Genomic DNA, 18,685 nt, shown 5'->3' with positions numbered 1-18,685 from the left:
ATTCTTCTGGTCCTCTTATGCTCAGGGTTTTAAAAAACTGCTTATGGGACGCCAAACTGCTCTTTCTGTACTACAAAAACTGCCTGATAACCCCAGCCCTGATTTCAGCCAAAATTTAGAAAAGTAAGTAACTCAAGGTCTTGGGGTTGTGAGTTCAAGCCTCACATTGGATGTAGAGATTACTTAAAAAAAAAAAAAAAAAAAAAAAAATGGTTACAAAAGTCAAGCAGGTCAAAAAAAATCTCCTACAACTCAAGAGCAAAAGATCAATCAAAAGATGTACTGAGGATGTGGACAGACATTTTTTCAAGACATACTAATGGCCAACAGACACAAGAAAAGATGCTCAACATCACTAGTCATCAGGCAAATGCAAATCAAAACCACAATGAAGTATCATCTCACACCTATCAGAATGGCTATCACTAAAAAGACAAGAGATAACAAATGTTGGCAAGGATGCAGAGAAAGAGAACCTTTGTGTACTGCTGGTGGAATGTGAGTTTTTCCACAACAGCCGTTGTGGAAAAAGTATGGAGGTTCCTTAAAAAATTAAAAAATAGAAGTATACAATCCAGAAATTCTACTTCTGGGTATTTATTCAAAAAACCAAAAGTACTAGGGGCGCCTGGGTGGCTCAGTCAGTTAAGCATCTGACTTTGGTTCGGGTCATGATGTCATGGTTCGTGAGTCGGGCTCATGATCTCATTTTTCAATCTCATGTTGGACTCAGAGCCTGGAGCCTGCTTTGGATTCTGTGTCTCCCTCTCTCTCTCTGCCCCTCCCCTGCTCACACTCTGCCTCTCTCTCTCCAAAATAAATAAACATAAAAAAAAAAAAAAAAAAGCAAAAAACCGAAAGTACTAATTCGACAAGATATCTGCACTCCATGATCCCTGCACAAGACATGGAAGCAACCTAAGTGTCCACTGATGGATGAGTGGAAAAACAAAATGTGGTATGTACACATATGTACACACATAAACACACACTGGAATACTATTCAGCCATAAAATGAATGAAATCTTGCCATTTACAACAACATGGACAGAATTTTTTTTAAGTTGATTTATTTATTTTGAGCGGGGGAGGGACAGTGAGAGAGGGAGAGAAAGAATCCCAAGCAGGCTCTGCACTGACAGTGTGTAGCCTGACACGGGGCTCAGACTCACCAACAGTGAGATCATGACCAGAGCCAAGATCAAGAGGTGGACGCTTAAATGACTGAGCCACCCAGATGCCCCAATATGAACAGATCTTGAGGGCATTCTGCCAAGTGAAATAAGTCAGACAGCAAGACAAATACCTTATGATCTCATAAATAACAAAACACACAAAAAACCAAGTTCATTGACAGAACAGATTGGTGGTTGCCAGAAGTAGAAGGTGAGGCAAAATGGGTGAAGGGAAAGGGCAACAGAATGGCTCAGTCTGTAGAGTGCAACTCTTGATCTCTGGGCTATAAGTTTGAGCCCCACATCAGGTATAGAGATTACTTAAAAATAAAATCTTTTTTTTTAAGTTTATTCATTTAATTTGAGAGAACATGTGAGCTTGTGTGCCAAAGTGTGTGCATGCTCTAGTGAGCATGGAAGGGACAGAGAGGAAGAGAAAGAATCCCAAACAGGCTCCACACTCAGCAGACAGCCCAATGCAGGGCTGCATCTCACGACTCCAGGATCACGACCTGAGCCAAAATCAAGAGTCGAATGCTTAACTGACTGAGCCCCCCAGGTGCCCCTAAAAATAAAATTTTAAACAAAAATGGGTAAGGGGGATCAAAAGGTACAAATTTCCAGTTATAAAATAAATAAGTCATGGGGATGTAATGTATAGCATGATGACGATAGTTAATAATACCATATTGCATAGATATTGCTAAGAGAACTGATCTTAAGTACTCTCATCATAAGAAAAAAGTTTGTAACCATGTGGTGACAGATGTTAACGAGACTGTGGAGAGCATTTTGCAATAAATACAAATGCTGAATCATTATATTGTATACCTAATACTAATGTAATATGTCAATTATATCACAAAAAATAACATTTTAATAAAGGTTAAGTGTTTTAATTAAAAAAAAATTACTTGGAACATCCCTTCACTGAAAGCCCAATTCACTTAGACACCAAAATTGAGAATCATTATACTAGAATACAGCTATTAAAAATGACATAAAAACAATGCACAAGCATATAAAATGTTTATGACATAATGTCAAGAGAAAATCAGAATACAAAATTATATTTATATAATAATTATATATCTGTAAAAACAGGTATGCAGGTGGCCAAGGGTTATGCAAAAATAAAAACAGTTGGGGCATCTTGGTGGCTCAGTTGGTTAAGTGTCTGACTTCAGCTCAGGTCATGATCTCATAGTTTGTGGGTTTGAGCTCCATGTTGGGCTCTGTGCTGACAGTGTGGAGACTGCTAGGCATCCTCTCTCTCTGCCCCTCCCACCCTCAAACTAAATAAACTTAAAAAGAAGATAACCTTAAAGAAATAAAAGAAAAACAGTTGTGTTGGGGTATTTTGATCCCACCTCCACAAAAAAAATATTGTTTCATTGTTTCATTTGGTATCATAAAGGTTTTTAAAAGTCAACAATTAGATAATCTAACAAAACCAGATTCCAACTAAAAGAAAAATCCTTAATGGGAACCAATTAGTGCATAAGAAACTTAATCACCTGGCTTCTTGACAGAAGAAAAAAAATCCATAATTAAGACAGAGTCAGTACCCCTGTCTTGACAGGGAATGGATGGATTCACTCTGGTCAGGGTGACATGAGCAAAGGAAAGTAAAACACGAATGCCATTATCTTGACAATGCCATTTGGTAGAAGGAAGAGTAATCTGATAGATACAGGGACCTGACTCATGCCCCAGGTGAGTCCTGTCTTCACTTCATCTATGGGGACTTGGCTTCTTAGGACTGTAAATTGCCATGTATGTGTGAAATGTTAACATTTTCCGTTATGGATAGTTTAGGTTTATTTTATTGCCCAAATGAGCAGCAAAGACCATGTGGCAAATCATCCCCCCAGATTATCTTCCCCAGACAGCTAATGTTGATTAGAGCGGCTACAGAAGGCACAGAAGGGATGACTGGAGAGAGGGAGAGGAAAGAAGAAAACTAGCTAGGATAATTAATTTCAAGCCTGCAGTACTTGAAAGTCATAGTATGTGAATGTTACCTTGTGTTCAGACTCTGAGGCAGTGCTTTCAATTGCCTAGAAAAATAAGGGTCACAGAAATATTTAACACATAAGTAGAACACGTTTCACCTTCTTCAGCATGCCCTGTTCTCTTATTGGAGAACCAATCTGCCCATGTGGCAACCATCTTCTATCATGTCTACTTGACTGACTTTTAACACTTTTATTTCCACCTTTACTTACATATCTGTCACTGATTGCCACCTACTTTCTCCTTAATGTTCAAAGTCACCAAGATCTCACTTACCTTAATCCAGGCTTCCGAAATGATTTTCTCATATCTAACAGCCGACTTTATTACATCAAAGAAGAGAGTAACACAGTCCTGACCACTGTTTTCTTGATTTCCTGAAGAACTACAAGTAGCAAAAGGGGGAAAAAAAATCATTCTTCCACTTACCAGAGAGAGACATATAAGATCTGGGTTCCTGTTACTAGCCATTTGCCTGTTTCAAGCCACAACTTCATGTTGTGGCTAATAACTTGTACTGCAGTCTAATAAATTTGTACTGCAGTCTACCTAGGATTGATTTGAAAAGCTAGAATAATACACCCAACCCACACATGTATACATGTACACACACATTACATGTACCATGTACACAGGATTTGAACCACTGTATGGTAGTACATGTCAACAATATTACTACCAGTATTTGTAGTTCCAAGTATTCAGATCTACTGTCCTGGCTTCAGGATAAATGTCAGAAAACCTTCCTTGACTGTGTGAGGAAAAGGGTGGGAGGTGATGATGACATACCTTTGTCGTCCTTTATTTTTCAACTTGCTTTGTGAGGCATGAAACCATGATGGCAAAATAAAATGCTGCAGATCCAACTTCTCCCGCAGCTCAGAAATTACCTGTAGAAAATAATTATTAAGCTATGTGTTCTGCCCTTTCATAGTGGATAGGCACGGTCCATTCCTTCAATAGAACCCTAACAATCTCCTGAAAGACTAAGAAAAATTACTAAATCTTAGACAAGACATCTTGAAAAGGAGAGCTGATGACAATAGCTAATGCAAGGATAGTATGTCATGCCCTTCAAAACTATGCCATTCAGAATTCCTTTAGGTATTATACTGAAATAGCAAATACAACCTGTAGCAACTTATATGCAACAATAAATCTGACTATTTCCATTCTATCCCCTGAATATTATCTGGATTAATCAGCATTATCAATTAGTTTGGGGACAGAGAAGAGCAATTAAAAACTATTAGTTTAAATAATGTATCTTGATGCATCTTAATCTAGATAAGTCTCTTTCCTATTACTGAGTTTCACAAGGGCATTACTGCTATACTCTGTACTCTAAAGGATCTAGCACCCTGTTGGTGTTTGTTGAGAAATAAAAGCGTACCTCAAGTGCATCTGTGGCTGTTACAGAATGAAGAATGAACTTGATTATCACAGGTAAATCATCCAATGAGACAGATGACAGCTTACCCATCACCAACTGGCGGACCTACACATAAAAAGCAAGAAAACCTTAAATATTTTTTGTTAATACCTCAATAAAGAACGGACCTTTATGTAAAATTAGAAAACTTACTTCTCTCAGTTTTCTCACTTGTAATTTAGGAAGAAAAACACCTCATGTTTTTATTTTTTGCAAATTGCAAGCTTTCCATTGTTAATGCCACAGCTTCCTCAAAACCTGCTGATAAGGGGCACCTGGGTAGGTCAGTGGTTAAGCAGCCGACTCAATTTCAGCTCAGGTCATGATCTCATGGTTCATGAGATCCAGTCCTGCACGGTCTCTGTGTTGACAGCATGAAGCCTCCTTGGGATTCTCTCCTGTCCCTCCCCCACACCTCCCCTGCTCTCTCTCTTTCAAAGTAAACAAACATTAAAAAAAAAATAACATTAAAAAAAAAAAAAGATTCTTTCTCCCCCACCCCCTCCCCTGCTCATATACAAAAGAAGAAAAAGAAGGAAGGAAGGAAGGATGGAAGGAAGGAAGAAGGAAAGAAAGAAAGAAAGAAAGAAAGAAAGAAAGAAAGAAAGAAAGAAAGAAAGAAAGAAAGAAAGGTGTCTGGGTGGATCAGTCGGTTAAGCATCCAACTTCGGCTCAGGTCATGATCACACAGCTAGTGGGTTCAAGCCCTGTGTCAGGTTCTATGCTGACAGCTTGGAGCCTGAAGCTGCTTCGGATTCCTTGTCTCCAACTCCCTCAGCCCCTCCCCACTCTCATTCTGTCTCTGTCTCTCTCTCAAAAAGAAATATTTAAAAATTAAGAATAAATAAAATAAAGTATAACTATTAAAAAAAAACAGGTGATAAATGTAAAAGTGTTATCTTACAATTTAGAGCCTAAATTTTCCACTAGCTGGAGGAAGACATGTAAAAATGTTATTCCTATGGAGAGCAGTGCATAAATATTATGCAAAATAGAAGATATCCATTAAAACTTACTGCTTTAAAACAGAAAAGTGAATCCATCCTACTACGGCAAATGAAATTCATCAAAAAGAGAAAAAAAAGATGAAATATCATTCAATATTGTTTCAAAATCAAATTTTCATGTATGACTGCTTCAAGGCAATGACTGACACTGGTTCTGGGAGGCAAGAAAGTGGGCTATGTTTCTGTACAGCACAGTCCTTCCTACCTGAGACAGGAGCTTTGGGTCAAGTCGGAGGCTGGTAAGGACATCCAAGATAGGAACAGTGAGTGAAGTATTCTCCATCAAAAGGTCACTGTGAATGGTGGAAAAAGAGAAAATCTATGCAACTTTTAACAGAGTTGAGCAGATAATTACTTAGAAAAATCACTCAGAGTATGGGAAGAGAAGATACACTTTGTTTCCACTGAATTTGTTTACAGTTTATTTCATTAAAAATTGTTTTGATTTTTAAAAAATACATGCTCATTACAGAAAATTCAAACAACAGAGTACAAACAAGAAGCTCTTCCTCACCATCTCTAGTACCCTGAGGTAACTACTACTGAGTTTGGCACATATCCTTCCTGAGAAAAGGAAAAAAGGAAAAAGAAAACCTACAACAGGAGTGTCTGGCTGGCTAGGTTGCTAGAGCACATGACTCTCAATCTCAGTAAGTTCAAACTCCACAATGGGCATGGAGCCTACTTAAAAAAATAATAATAAAGCAAGAAGAAGGCGGCAGCGGCAGAGGCGGAGGCGGCGGAGGCGGCGGAGAAGGAGAAGGAGAAGGAGAAGGAGAAGAAGAAGAAGAAGAAAACCTACACCAATTACAATGAAGTATGGCAAGTAGGATAGATATACATGCAGGGTGCTACAGGAGCAGAGAACAGTGATGGATTCTAAGAAAAGGCTATGCAGAACGACAAGCTGGAATTAAGCAGGCCAAGTGGATGGTATAGTACTATACCCAGAGGGAGCATACTGCCCAAAAACACAAAGGCAAGCAATCACTGGACATTTCTAGAGGTAGCTTTGCAGATATCTAAAGAAAAGGAAGTATTACAAATTGAATTTTTAAAAACTATTTCAAGGATAAGCAAGAAATTGCATTAAAACAGAAACACTATTACATAGGGATAGTGTTCTCCCTTCCTTAATCACTGCCCTACCAATTACTATTTTTCACATAAATGATAGTAAGCAATGCTCTCAACACTGGGTCTGATGTGATGTACATCAGAATGAATCATTTAGGGACTAAAGAATATATAGATGTTTGATAAGCTCCACAAATGATTGGGACATGCAGTCATAACTGACGACTCCTTGGGTGGAAGATATGCTAACAAAACAAAGGGATTATGTTTATACGCCTAATCATAACCCAGACTTCATATTCACAACAGGTATACCACTTTAAAAAAAGTAGATGGGTCTACTTTATGCATCAAATATATACTCATTATTACAAAAACAAGTCAAATCCCATACCTGTTCATGGAAGGTAGATGCCATCAATATGTTACCACTACTGTTTCATACTGCAGCAATAAGGCTGCCAGAGTGGGAACTTACTCACCTCAGTTCTTTCCCCACATCACCATGCTGGGAATCCCCTAGGATCTCAGGTAGGCTGGTAACAAAGTCATGCTGCAGGTACAGTGGAGCAATACTGATCAGCTGCATGACCTTGGTGGTGAGATCCTGCAGTGGAAGAGGCCATTAGAACTGTTGCACATTACCAAGAACAGAGAAAGACTTCCTCCTCGTTAAATGTATAGCTGGAATTATCTTGTGTATCATATGACACCTATACATAAACTCAAAGCCTAAATGGAGAGGTAAATGACCCAGGAATTTTCACACATGGGATGGTACATTAAAAAAAAAGTACAGTGGATACTATATTATCTAATGGGTCTGTTATATACTTTACTTCATTTAATCTTCACAACTCTGGAGTCTGTGTGACAATTCCACCGCCCCCTTTTTTTACATTTTTTTTTTTTTTAAGTAGGCTCCATGACCAACGTGGGGTTTGAACTCATGATCCAGAGATCAAGAGTTGCACCCTTTACTGACTGAGCTAGCCAGGTACACCGATAGTTCCCATTTTTAAAATGTGAGGATATGTGCTGCTCAAAGATACACAAAAAGTGACAGACCCAAAATTCTAGCCCACAGGAGATTCTAAAACTCATGTTCTTCCAAATAAAGATTTAGCCTTAGAATGTCTGACAAAAATTAATAGAATGAATTAATGAATTCTGAAAAGAAATAGGCCTTAACCCTAGGCTCAAAAAAGATCCAATTTTTTGAGGTGCTTAATAACAATTCACATTAATTGCAAAAACTTTCTAAAACTTTCCTCATATGCAATCAAATTAAATATTTGCAGTGCGGTAGGCTGGTGTGGCATCTCATACCTTTTGAGAAATAAAACAGTAATCTCTCAACTTTGGACAGCTACTTAACTTCTTTTCAATTCTTTTAATTTATTTAATAGATGATATCTACTCATCATAATTAGAAAAAAAAATTTTGGAGAAATTTAAAAGGTGAAATATCCATGATTCTCAAATTATGACAGGAGAAAAAAGCTAACAAATAAACAGAAAAATGTGAATTTTCAGTTAAGAAAAAAAAACCCTGCAAATTCCAAAAGTTTGGTTAAATTTGGAAAACAGACTCTCTAAATCTAAGAGACAGAACAAGTCCCAAAGCCTACCTTGCCATCCACAATTCTGTCAAGCCATTTCAGCTGACTGATGATGAGTCTGGGCATGTTAAGTCCATCACTGTTCACACTGAAATGTTAGGACAAGAAGACAGAAACTTAGCCTTTCTGACTTACACAACAGCAAGCCTTAATACTGCACAAAACATTTCAGACACTGAATGAACACTTACTGAACATTTACACATTACAAGCTGTGTTAGACAGACATATGATACAAGAAAATCATGAGACGTATATGTTGAGAAAGATCCAAGAAGATGCACTAAACTGTTAACAGTGGCGGCATCTGGGGAGCATTTAAAGAAAGGTTAAGAAGGGTCTGTAGAGTGGGGCACCTAGGTGGCTCAGTTGGTTGGACGACCGACTTCAGCTCAGGTCATGATCTCACAGTCTGTGAGTTCAAGCCCCACAACAAGCTCTTGCTGACAGCTCGGAGCCTAGAGCCGGCTTCAGATTCTGTGTGTCCCTCTCTCTCTGCCCCTCCCCCACTCACACTCTGTCTCTCTCTCTCTCAAAAATAAAAAGAAAAAAAGAAAAAAATTTTTAAAAAGTTAAAAAAAACTTTTAAAAAAAGGTCTGTAGAGTATTTCTTAATAATAACATAAAAAAAATCAAGGCGATAAATTTGAATAAACTGAGTAAGAAGAATATTTTTATTTATTTATTTACTTATTTATATTTATTTTTTAATGCTTCCTCATTCTTGAGAGAGAAACACAGGGGACGGGTAGAGAGAGAAAGAGACAGAGGATCCAAAGTGGACTCCAAGCTCAGAGCAGAGAGCCAGATTTGAGGCTCGAACTCACAAACCATGAGATAATGACTTGAGCTGAAGTCGGGTGCTTAACCGACAGAGACAGCCATACGCCCCTATTTATTTATTTTGAGGCGGGGGGGGGTTGTAGCAGAGAGAGAGGAAGACAGAGAACCTCAAGCAGGTTCTGTGCTGTCAGCACTGTCAGCGCAGAGTCAGATGCGGTGCCAATTCCACAAACTGTGAGATCATGACCTTAGCTGAAATCAACAGTTGGACACCTAATCCAATGAGCCACACAGCCCCAAGAATATTTTTAAAAGGTAGAATATTAAATATATCACTATGATAAGTACCAATAAAAGCAAGCACTGTGCTTTGGAAACACAGAAGGTCAAATTAGATTATGTAAAAGTACTGAAAATCATTTATAGATGAAGAAATTCTGGCTCACTTATTATTTCCCCCAAAATGACAGTCTCTGCCTTCCTCAATCTCCTATGTCTACAGTTTTGGACAACCTTCCATTCCTTTCCTTGACCGTGTTCTCAATGTTTGTTTAGTGCAGTCAAATGTAACTGCTGAAAAAGACATAAAGCAACTAGTGTGAGCCATTCAGGCAAAGCACAAATTTGTAAAGAACTATCTGTAAGTTTACTATTATTATTATTATTATTATTATTATTATCATCATTATTATATACAAGGCCTAGAAAAAACACATGTTAGGGGTGCCTGGGTAGCTCAGTTGGTTAAGTGTCCAACTCTTGAATTTGGTTCAGGTCAGGATCTCATAGTGTGTGGGTTCAGGCCCCATGTCAGCCTCCACGCTATCAGCTTGGGATTCTATCTCCCTCTCTCTCTACCCGTACCCTGCTTGCTCCCTCTGTCTCACTCTCTCTCTGAAAATAAACAAACTTCAAGAAAAAAAAAGAAAAAACACATTAAAAACGAGAAAGTAGGGGCGCCTGGGTGACTAAGTCGATTAAGCATCCGACTTTGGCTCAGGTCATGATCTCATGGTTGGTGGGTTCAAGCCCCGCATTGGGCTCTGCGCTGACAGCTCACAGCCTGGAGCCTGCTTTGTCTCCCTCTCTCTCGGCCCCTCCCCTGCTCATGTTCTGTCTCTCAAAAATAAATAAACATTAAAAAAAAATTTTTTTTAAAGAAAAAAAGAGTATGCAAAATCTAAGGAAGGTTTTGATACACACAACCTAATACCCTTCAGAATGACTTCAACCAGTTTATTATGTTCATTAGTAATGTAAAAGCATGACTGTTCATTACACTGAATAACAAAGATTCTTTGAGAGTGGAAAAAAATGTATTTATTGTTTTAAATTTGTATTTTTAATTATTAATGAAACTGAGCATTAATTCGTTTTCAGTGTTTATTTTTGACAGAGAGAGAGACAGAACATGAAAGGGGGAGAGTGAGGGAGGGGCAGAGAGCAAGGAAGACAGAATCTGAAGCTGGCTCCAGGATTTGAGCTGTCAGCACAGAGCCCAATGCGGGGCTCAAACTTGCAAACCACAAGATCATGACCTGAGCTCAAGTCGGACACTTAACTGACTGAGCCACCCAGGCACATCCCCTACTTTTTATTTTTTTTAAATGTGAAACTGAGTATTTAAAAAAATGTTTGACACTCTTGTATTTCTTTGTGAATTATCTATTTGTGACCTTTTTCTACTTTTCTATTAGGTTGTTAATTAAAAAAAAAAAAAAAGTCACACACATACATCATAAAATTGAAAAGGTAAAGAATGGTATTCATAGAACATCTGACACCAAGCAATTGGCTCCCCTCCTTGGAGACAACTATTACCAGTTTATGGTATATCCTTCTAGGAACATGCAGTCATATAAACAGATTAAATTTTTTCAAAATACACCTAGTAAAATCTTAGTAGTCACTTAAGAATCTGGTGTCACGATCAATATGACTTTTAGAGAAACCAATGTTTCACAGTAATCTTTTCAGAGAGAAACTTAAGTACACAAAAGTAATTTAAGCATTCCAGAGTAATTCCACTTACTTTTCAAAAAGAAATTCTGGCAACTTTTCAAATAAGGTTTTGATAATGGCAGGCTGAAAAAGAAGACATAAGGAGTTAGGAGATGGTCTTGAAATACACAACAGAAATATATAATTAGCCATAATGTGCTCCAACAAGAGCTCTGGGAGGAACAACTCTGGTATAATTAAAATCTCATTTTAAGAATGGCCACTTGAATGCTGGCTATATCTCGAATATAAGTTGTTGAAATACAAAGACTTGTCATTAATGTATCTTTAAAAAAATTGCAAAATGATTTATGCAGTATTAAAATAATCAGATAATAATATTAAATACGATGACAACTGTTAGTTCATGAAATGCAGACTTAAAAAATTATCCAACAGTTTGCAAAAAGAGAAGATTTCACTCCAGAGGAACAAGAGGGCTCTTAAATTTAATCTAACTAAATTATACTGAAGATTTCCAAAGAGAAGGAAGGGATAGGAGTGTGGGAAGATTAGCAGTGGGAAAGAAAAAAAGAGAAAAAAATGGAGGACAGGGTAAAACAAGAATTTCCACTGTATATGTTTTTATAATGTGAAACATTTAAAACATGTCAAAGCATTATCCACTCAACATATTAAAAGAGAGGAGGAGGAAAAGGGTAAATCAAGTTAATAAGCAAATAAAAACCTATATAGGAGACGATACAAATGTGAATATGGCAGAGATATATAAGGTACACAGACACACAAGAGGAAGCTTTACAAATCAAGAATCAGAGGCTGAGGGAATATAGAATATTTTAAAGAAATGTACTGAGCTAATTAAATTAGCTCAGTCCAAAGCTGCAGATATTGGCTTACCAGATATATTTCTGCAACAGGGCTATGGTAAACTACTGCAAACCCAAACTCTCCGATTAACCCTACCTGACCCTTTATGCCATTTATACTTGGGCATACACCACAAATCACATCCATCTATTGTTCACAGAAAATGTGGCACAGTCTCACCTGTAATATGTCAATTCCCAGAAGCAATTTAATGAGGCTCTTAGAGTAAGATGCGCCCATGCTGTTAAAAAAAAAGACATTCGTTTTCTGTTCTGTTTTCCCTGTTTTAATATTTTTACCATCTTTTCTTCATAAAATTGGTTAAATATACAGTATTTAAAAAGAAACTATCCTCTTATACCAGAAATACAGAACATGAGAAGATGGCTCTTAAACCAGGCTGTTAAGAGAGTTAAAATTCTATCAACACAGATGAGACACACTCCAGAAAACACCCTGGGCTCTTAGTCTCATAAACATAAATTAATAATTTAAAGGTTAGGTTAAAACTGAAGAAAAAAGAGTTGCTTTTTCTTCTTCTTCTTCTTCTTTTTTTTTTTTTTTTGAGAGAAACAGGAAGAGGGGCAGACTGAAAGAAAGAATCTCAAGCAAGCTTTATGTTTAGCATGGAGCCCAACGCAGGGCTTGATTCCACGACCCTGGAACCATGACCTAAGCCAAAACCACGTGGGACACTCAACCAATGAGCCACCCAGGTGCCCCAAGAAAAAAGGGTTATAAAAATAAAGTGAAATTACAAAAAAAATGCATTCTCCCCTCATCCCCAACCCGCAATTTGGTTAGTGTTAACAGCTTAAACTTCAGCAAGATTCTATGCCTCCACTCCATACCTGGCTTCCTCATCCTGCAGACGTTCACAAGACAAAAGGCAGTTCCTGAAACTGTCTTGGTCCTCAATGTAGGATTCCAGGCCACTAACAAATTCTTCTATTATCTTAATGACATTGAAAAAAAAAAGGTTAAGAGTTAAGATTTTTAGTTTAACATTTGCTGTAGATTAACTAAAAATCATTCTAGCCCATTCAACTTTATGCCTGCATCTTTTTTTTTAATTTTTTAATGTTTATTCTTGACACAGAGAGAGAGAGAGTGTGAGCAGGGGAGGGTCAGAGACAGAGGGAGACAGAATCTGAAGCAGGCTTCAGGCTCTGAGCTCTCAGCACAGAGCCCGATGTGGGGCTCAAACTCACTAACCGTTGAGATCAAGACCCAAGCCCAAGTCGGACACTTAACTGACTGAGCCACCCAGGCACCCCTATGCCTGCATCTTTAAATCCCCAATTCCAGAGTAGTGCTGGAAAAAGCAAAAGTACCAGGAAGAAACACATACTTGGGGATAAGAAGGATGTTTCCTCAGAGTCTGAAAGAGCTTCTTTTGGAAAACAATTTGATCCACAGCTATGAGGAAAAAAACAGATGGTCACCAGAATCTTTAATATCTCCCACTATACTTTTACTTTCCTAAAGACCTATGTTTCCTGCCTGATGAAGCCAATAAAGATATTTTCAACCTAATTTCAGAGCTAAATTTTCTAAACCCATCGTAAAACAGATTTAGCTCTGATAGAGGATAGCTATTAAGTGTACCAAAAAAGATATGCCATAATCTTAGCAGAATAAAGTAATCTATGCCCTAAAAGCAGAGCTTTACATGGCTTTATAAATTTTCGTCTGAAATTATTCTGACACAGATCTAATTACTCTCGAGTATTAATTTATTTTTCCACAATAAAACACAAAGTAATACAAGTATATAATTTTTTCTAAAAAAAATTAGAATTACTTTACTTAACATGCATTAATCAGAACCAAAAACTATAACAATATTCTCTAAAAAGCAATTTCAACGTTAATTTTGTCTCAAGAAAGACAATACTTCTATTTTTAATCTTCATTGCCTCTATTTCGAAAATCCATGATTCAGTGCTGAGCCCTGCACCAAACCCAGAGAAAAGATTTAAATTAAAATATTACTTAGTTGATTCTGACTCTCTCCTGTTTTAAGAATAACTCCTGATGTTTTAAGAAGCTTTATAAAAACATTGTCGTTTTCTTCCACTTCATTGTGAATATGAGACTTCTTTGTCTTCTTGGAAAGTGGTTGCTTGCTGGCTTCTGAAAACAAACAAAATTTTCAAGAATGTGACAAACAGTAAAGATTAAAAAATGTAAACTTTAGAATAACCCTAAGAGGAAAGTTGATGGGTTCTTGAAGAATTATATTGAAATTGATGCTATAGTAAAATTTTATCTCTAACAATGGTCAGACATAGTGGCGTACAAATAAAACAATCAATAAATAGAATTATTTTTATCTATTGCATTTTGATTTGGAGAATTCAAAACATGCCACTTCTAATAAAAATAACCATGGAACTGTTTAATCACCCAAATTCTAAAGCAGTCAGGGTGCCTCAAACTGTTGTTTGCAAACCACTGCACTGGAATCACTGAGAAGCTTATTAAAAGCACATTCTTGGGGCACCTGGATGGCTCAGTCAGTTAAGCATCTGACTCTTGGTTTCAGCTCAGGTCATGGTCTCACGATTAGCGGGATCGAGCCCCATTGGGTTCTGTGCTGTCAGTGCAGAGCCTAGCTTGGATTCTTTCTCTTTCTCTCTCTCTACCCTCCCCTGCATGTGCATGCTCTCTCTCTCTCAAAATAAATAAACTTAGGGGCACCTGGGTGGCTCAGTCGGTTAAGCGTCCGACTCCGGCTCAGGTCATGATCTCACGGTCCGTGAGTTCGAGCCCCACGTCGGGCTATGTGCTGACAGCTCAGAGCCTGGAGCCTGCTTCGGATTCTGTGTCCCCCTCTCTCTCTGCCCCTCCCCTGCTCATGCCCTGTCTCTCTGTCTCAAAAATAATTAAAACATTTAAAAAATTAAATAAATAAATAAATAAATAAACTTAAAGGGGCGCCTGGATGGCTCAGTCGGTTGAGCGTCTGACTTCAGCTTAGGTCTTGATCTTGCAGTTTGTGAGTTCCAGCCCTGCATTGGGTTCTGCACTGACAGCTCAAAGCCTGGAGCCTATTTCAGATTCGATATCTCCTGCTCTGTCTGTCCCTCCCCTTCTTGTGCTCTGTCTCTCAAAAGTAAATAAACATTAAAAAAAAAAAAGTGCATTCTTAGGTCACATCCCATAGTTACTCAATTAAAATCTCAGGTATGGGTCCTGGGCGTGTGAATTTTAAAAAGTTCTCCAGGAGGTAATAATCTTGATGCACGTAACTTGATGCAGGGGTAGAAAGAATCAGGCAGATTCTCCTGCATCAAGCCTTTGAGTACAAAGCCCAGAGTGGTTTTATCCCAAGGTTTTCAACCCAAGAGAAGTAATAAAACATAATAAATGGGGCGCCTGGGTGGCTCAGTCAGTTAAGTGTCCGACTCTTGATTTTAGCTCAGGCCATCTCATGGTTTGAAAGTTCAACCCCGCATCAGGCTCTGTGCTGATACTGCGGAGCTTGCTTGGGATTCTCTTCCTCTCTCTCTTTGCCCCTCTCCTGCTCGAGTTCTCTCCCTTTCTCTCTCTCAAAACAAACAAATAAATTTAAATAATGATAAACAAAACAGATACTTGAAATTAAGTATGATTATTTATTCTTCTCCTTTAATGATGTAACAAGTTAGAACTACCTTAACAGAGTAGATGAGTATAATAAATGAAAAGACAATCAACCTCTTTTCATGAGAACTCTTAGGGCCTCTGTCCACCACATTCTCATATGGACAGAATTTACACTGTTTCTTCACCCTTAATGTGTTTGCTTTGATATGATGCCTTTCCTTCATACATCAGTCTATCTGTATTGTAATTTTTTTAACATTTTACTTTTAAGCAGTCTCTACTACACCCAATATGGGGGGGGGGGTCAAACTCATAACCCCGAGACCAAGAGTTACACACTCTATTGACTGAGCAAGGCAGATGCCCCCATAATTTCTTTTAAGGGAGGAAAGGGGACCACAAGTTTAAAGGATACAGACTATGTTGTACCTTTTTCTCACCATCTAGATGATGTAAGTAGATGAGCTCTATAATACTCATTCCTCTTAGGGATGTGGAGACTGAAGCTCAGAGACAGTGGGCATGCCCAAAGTCATACATGGAATCAGAGGCAGAAACTCAATCCCAAATCTCCTGATACCAGATTCTGTGTGTTCTAACCATTAAGTCGTGATGATTCCCAGCTTGAAAGGAGGAACTTTCTCTGTAAGTGCCTCACACATTTGTTATAGGGAATAAAACAACAAATAACTAGATACTTACTGGAAGCCTCTTCTGTCAGGCTTTCTTTATCCTCCAATTTTGACGGCCTTCTCTTGGGAACCATTCTGACCAAAGTCTTCTGTAATTAAATTACTTTTGAGAGCAAAGTCAGAGGGTAGAAGTTACCCTCTAGAAGCTAGATAAATCCTGAAAAGTCAAAGCTATAGCTCAAAGAAAACTACTCTATCAAAAGCCAAAGAACTTCTACACTTCTATACCAAAGAAGTCTTTACATTAATACTGTCTAAATCCAGGTGCTGAGAGAATTTCAACTCCTGTATCTGGTCAATACTCCCCTGCTTTCAAGACTTTACCTACTTGCCTCTATAGCCAGACCACTTTCTTCCTGCTGAAGGATAAAACCCAGTTCTCTTTCTGACATTCGAGATCCTTCATCATCTAGCCCCAATCTACCATCTCCTTTAACTCGTTAATACAGGATTATATGTTGGAGACTGTCCCAGGTGCTGGGGTTAGAATTGTGAACAAGACATGATCCCTGCCCTCAGGGAATTTAAATTATAGTAATGAATGATCTTGATGTAGTTACTTAACTACATTGTGTAAGTGCTACAAAAGTACAGGATGCTATGAGGGCTTACATGGACATTTAGTCTAGATATGGGTAGGGGAGATGAAGAAAAGCTGGGACAATTTTTCAGGGATCATCTGAGAAAATGGTATTAAAGCAGGGACCTGAAGGCTGAAACAGGAGATTACCAATAGAAGATGTATGTTGGGGCGCCTGGGTGGCGCAGTCGGTTAAGCGTCCGACTTCAGCCAGGTCACGATCTCACGGTCCGTGAGTTCGAGCCCCGCGTCAGGCTCTGGGCTGATGGCTCAGAGCCTGGAGCCTGTTTCCGATTCTGTGTCTCCCTCTCTCTCTGTCCCTCCCCCGTTCATGCTCTGTCTCTCTCTGTCCCAAAAATAAATAAACGTTGAAAAAAAAAATTTTTTTTTAAAAATAAATAAATAAAAATAAATAAATAAAAAAAGAAGATGTATGAGAAGAGTAGTCCAGGCAGAGAAAAACTCAACAGTGAACAAGTAAGGAGCTTGTAGTCAGAAATGAAACTGCAGAGGGGTGCCTGGGTGGCTCAGTGGGTTAAGCATCTGACTTCGGCTCAGGTCATGATCTCATGGTTGATGGGTTCGAGGCCCACATCGGGCTCTGTGCTGCCAGCTCAGAGCCTGGAGCCTGCTTAGATTCTGTGTCCCCCCTGTGCTCCTCCCCCACTCACGCTTCTCCCACTCTCGCTCTCAAAAATAAATAAGCATAAAAAAAAAAATCAAAGAAGAAATGAAACTGCAGAGGTAGGGGAGGGCCTGAACCACATTAAGGGCCTCCTAGTGTCTCTCATAAACCAGAACATTCCTGGTCTCAGCACTTTTGCATAAGGTTTTTTTTTTCACCTGAAACGCTCCTCTCTGCTTGGAAACTACTAATCCTGAAAGACATGGCCAAATGTCATCTTCCTTGAAAAATGTTCCTCCTATCCCCAAGGCGGTTTGCAACTCCAGCTTCCCTGTTCCACAGAGTGTATCTAGGATCCCCTACCACATCACATTAGACTGCAGGGCTCCTTCACAACAGGAACCCGGAATGACTTATCTCAGCATCCCCAGTGCCTAGCACAGTACCTGGAATAAAATTTCGGGAAATATTCGCTAAATGAGAATGGATGGCAGGCAAGTAAATATTAATAACTAACAAGAACGATTTTAAGTGCTTTATAATGAATACCTCATTACTCACTAACCTTTTGGAGAGAGGTACCATTATTATTCTCCTTCAGTGGCATAAATGGGATCCTAAGGCAGTCTGACTCCAGAATCCGCACTACCTACCACCGATACTCACTCTTAATTAGAACGATGTCTTCCAAAAATAGTTAACATTTACTAACTACCACGCACCCTGCTAAGCGTTTTCTTCATCCGCTGCCTCGTGAAGTATCTATGACCATTATCAGCCATTTTATAGACAGAAAAATTAAGGTAAATCATGGCCGTCTGACATCAGGGCGCAAGCCCGTAACATGCCTCCTTTCCAGAGAAGCCTGGACAGACTGGTGGGCTGGGCCAGCTGTCCGGACTAAGTCTTTCGGAAACGAGTTGGGGGTAAAAGCCTTTCTCATTTTGTTATTTTAACGACGCAGGGAGGTACCTGGGGGGCTAAATTCCACGACAGGGCAGATGAGGAGGCCGACGTTTGGGGTGCGGAGCCCCAGAAGGAAAGGCCGGACTCGGCCGGGACCTAGCGACCAGACCACAGACGCTCGGAGCCTCGAGAGACGACGACCGCGACTCCTCTCACCCGCGAGAAGCCGTCTCCGCCCCTCGTTTTCGACTTGCGCGCCCGGCGCTACACCACGCTGACGCCACCAAGTCTCGCCTCACCGTGACGCAAAACATCCGCGCCGGAAGTGCGCTGCCGGGCGGCCCGGC

General features: G+C 39.1%; 1 protein-coding gene across 4 annotated transcripts in view; it reads right to left on the bottom strand.

Moving 5' to 3' along the window:
* FANCD2 (FA complementation group D2) overlaps positions 1-18,632 on the bottom strand; it is a 62,761-nt gene extending 44,129 nt beyond the window's left edge. For 2 of the 4 annotated variants that reach the window (XM_060631740.3, XM_060631743.3), the window contains exons 1-14: positions 18,405-18,632; positions 16,238-16,316; positions 13,940-14,080; positions 13,296-13,363; positions 12,796-12,899; positions 12,125-12,185; positions 11,145-11,197; positions 8,339-8,417; positions 7,190-7,314; positions 5,836-5,923; positions 4,585-4,689; positions 3,981-4,081; positions 3,468-3,576; positions 3,200-3,235 (exon numbers count right to left, since the gene is read on the bottom strand). In XM_060631740.3, coding sequence (XP_060487723.1) covers positions 3,200-3,235; positions 3,468-3,576; positions 3,981-4,081; positions 4,585-4,689; positions 5,836-5,923; positions 7,190-7,314; positions 8,339-8,417; positions 11,145-11,197; positions 12,125-12,185; positions 12,796-12,899; positions 13,296-13,363; positions 13,940-14,080; positions 16,238-16,301 — 1,134 coding nt within the window. In that variant the 5' untranslated portion in view covers positions 16,302-16,316; positions 18,405-18,632. Of the gene's footprint in view, positions 1-3,199; positions 3,236-3,467; positions 3,577-3,980; positions 4,082-4,584; positions 4,690-5,835; positions 5,924-7,189; positions 7,315-8,338; positions 8,418-11,144; positions 11,198-12,124; positions 12,186-12,795; positions 12,900-13,295; positions 13,364-13,939; positions 14,081-16,237; positions 16,331-18,404 lie in introns of all 4 variants that reach the window. The other 2 variants (XM_060631741.3, XM_078442765.2) reach the window with 2 other exon arrangements.
* Between the last annotated feature and the right edge of the window lie 53 nt (positions 18,633-18,685).

This window comes from Panthera onca, chromosome A2 (assembly GCF_046562875.1).
Source record: "Panthera onca isolate mPanOnc1 chromosome A2, mPanOnc1 haplotype 2, whole genome shotgun sequence".
Classification (NCBI taxonomy): Eukaryota; Metazoa; Chordata; class Mammalia; order Carnivora; family Felidae; genus Panthera; species Panthera onca.
Note: the sequence above shows the minus strand (reverse complement) of the source record. Positions and strands in the feature narration are given on the sequence as shown.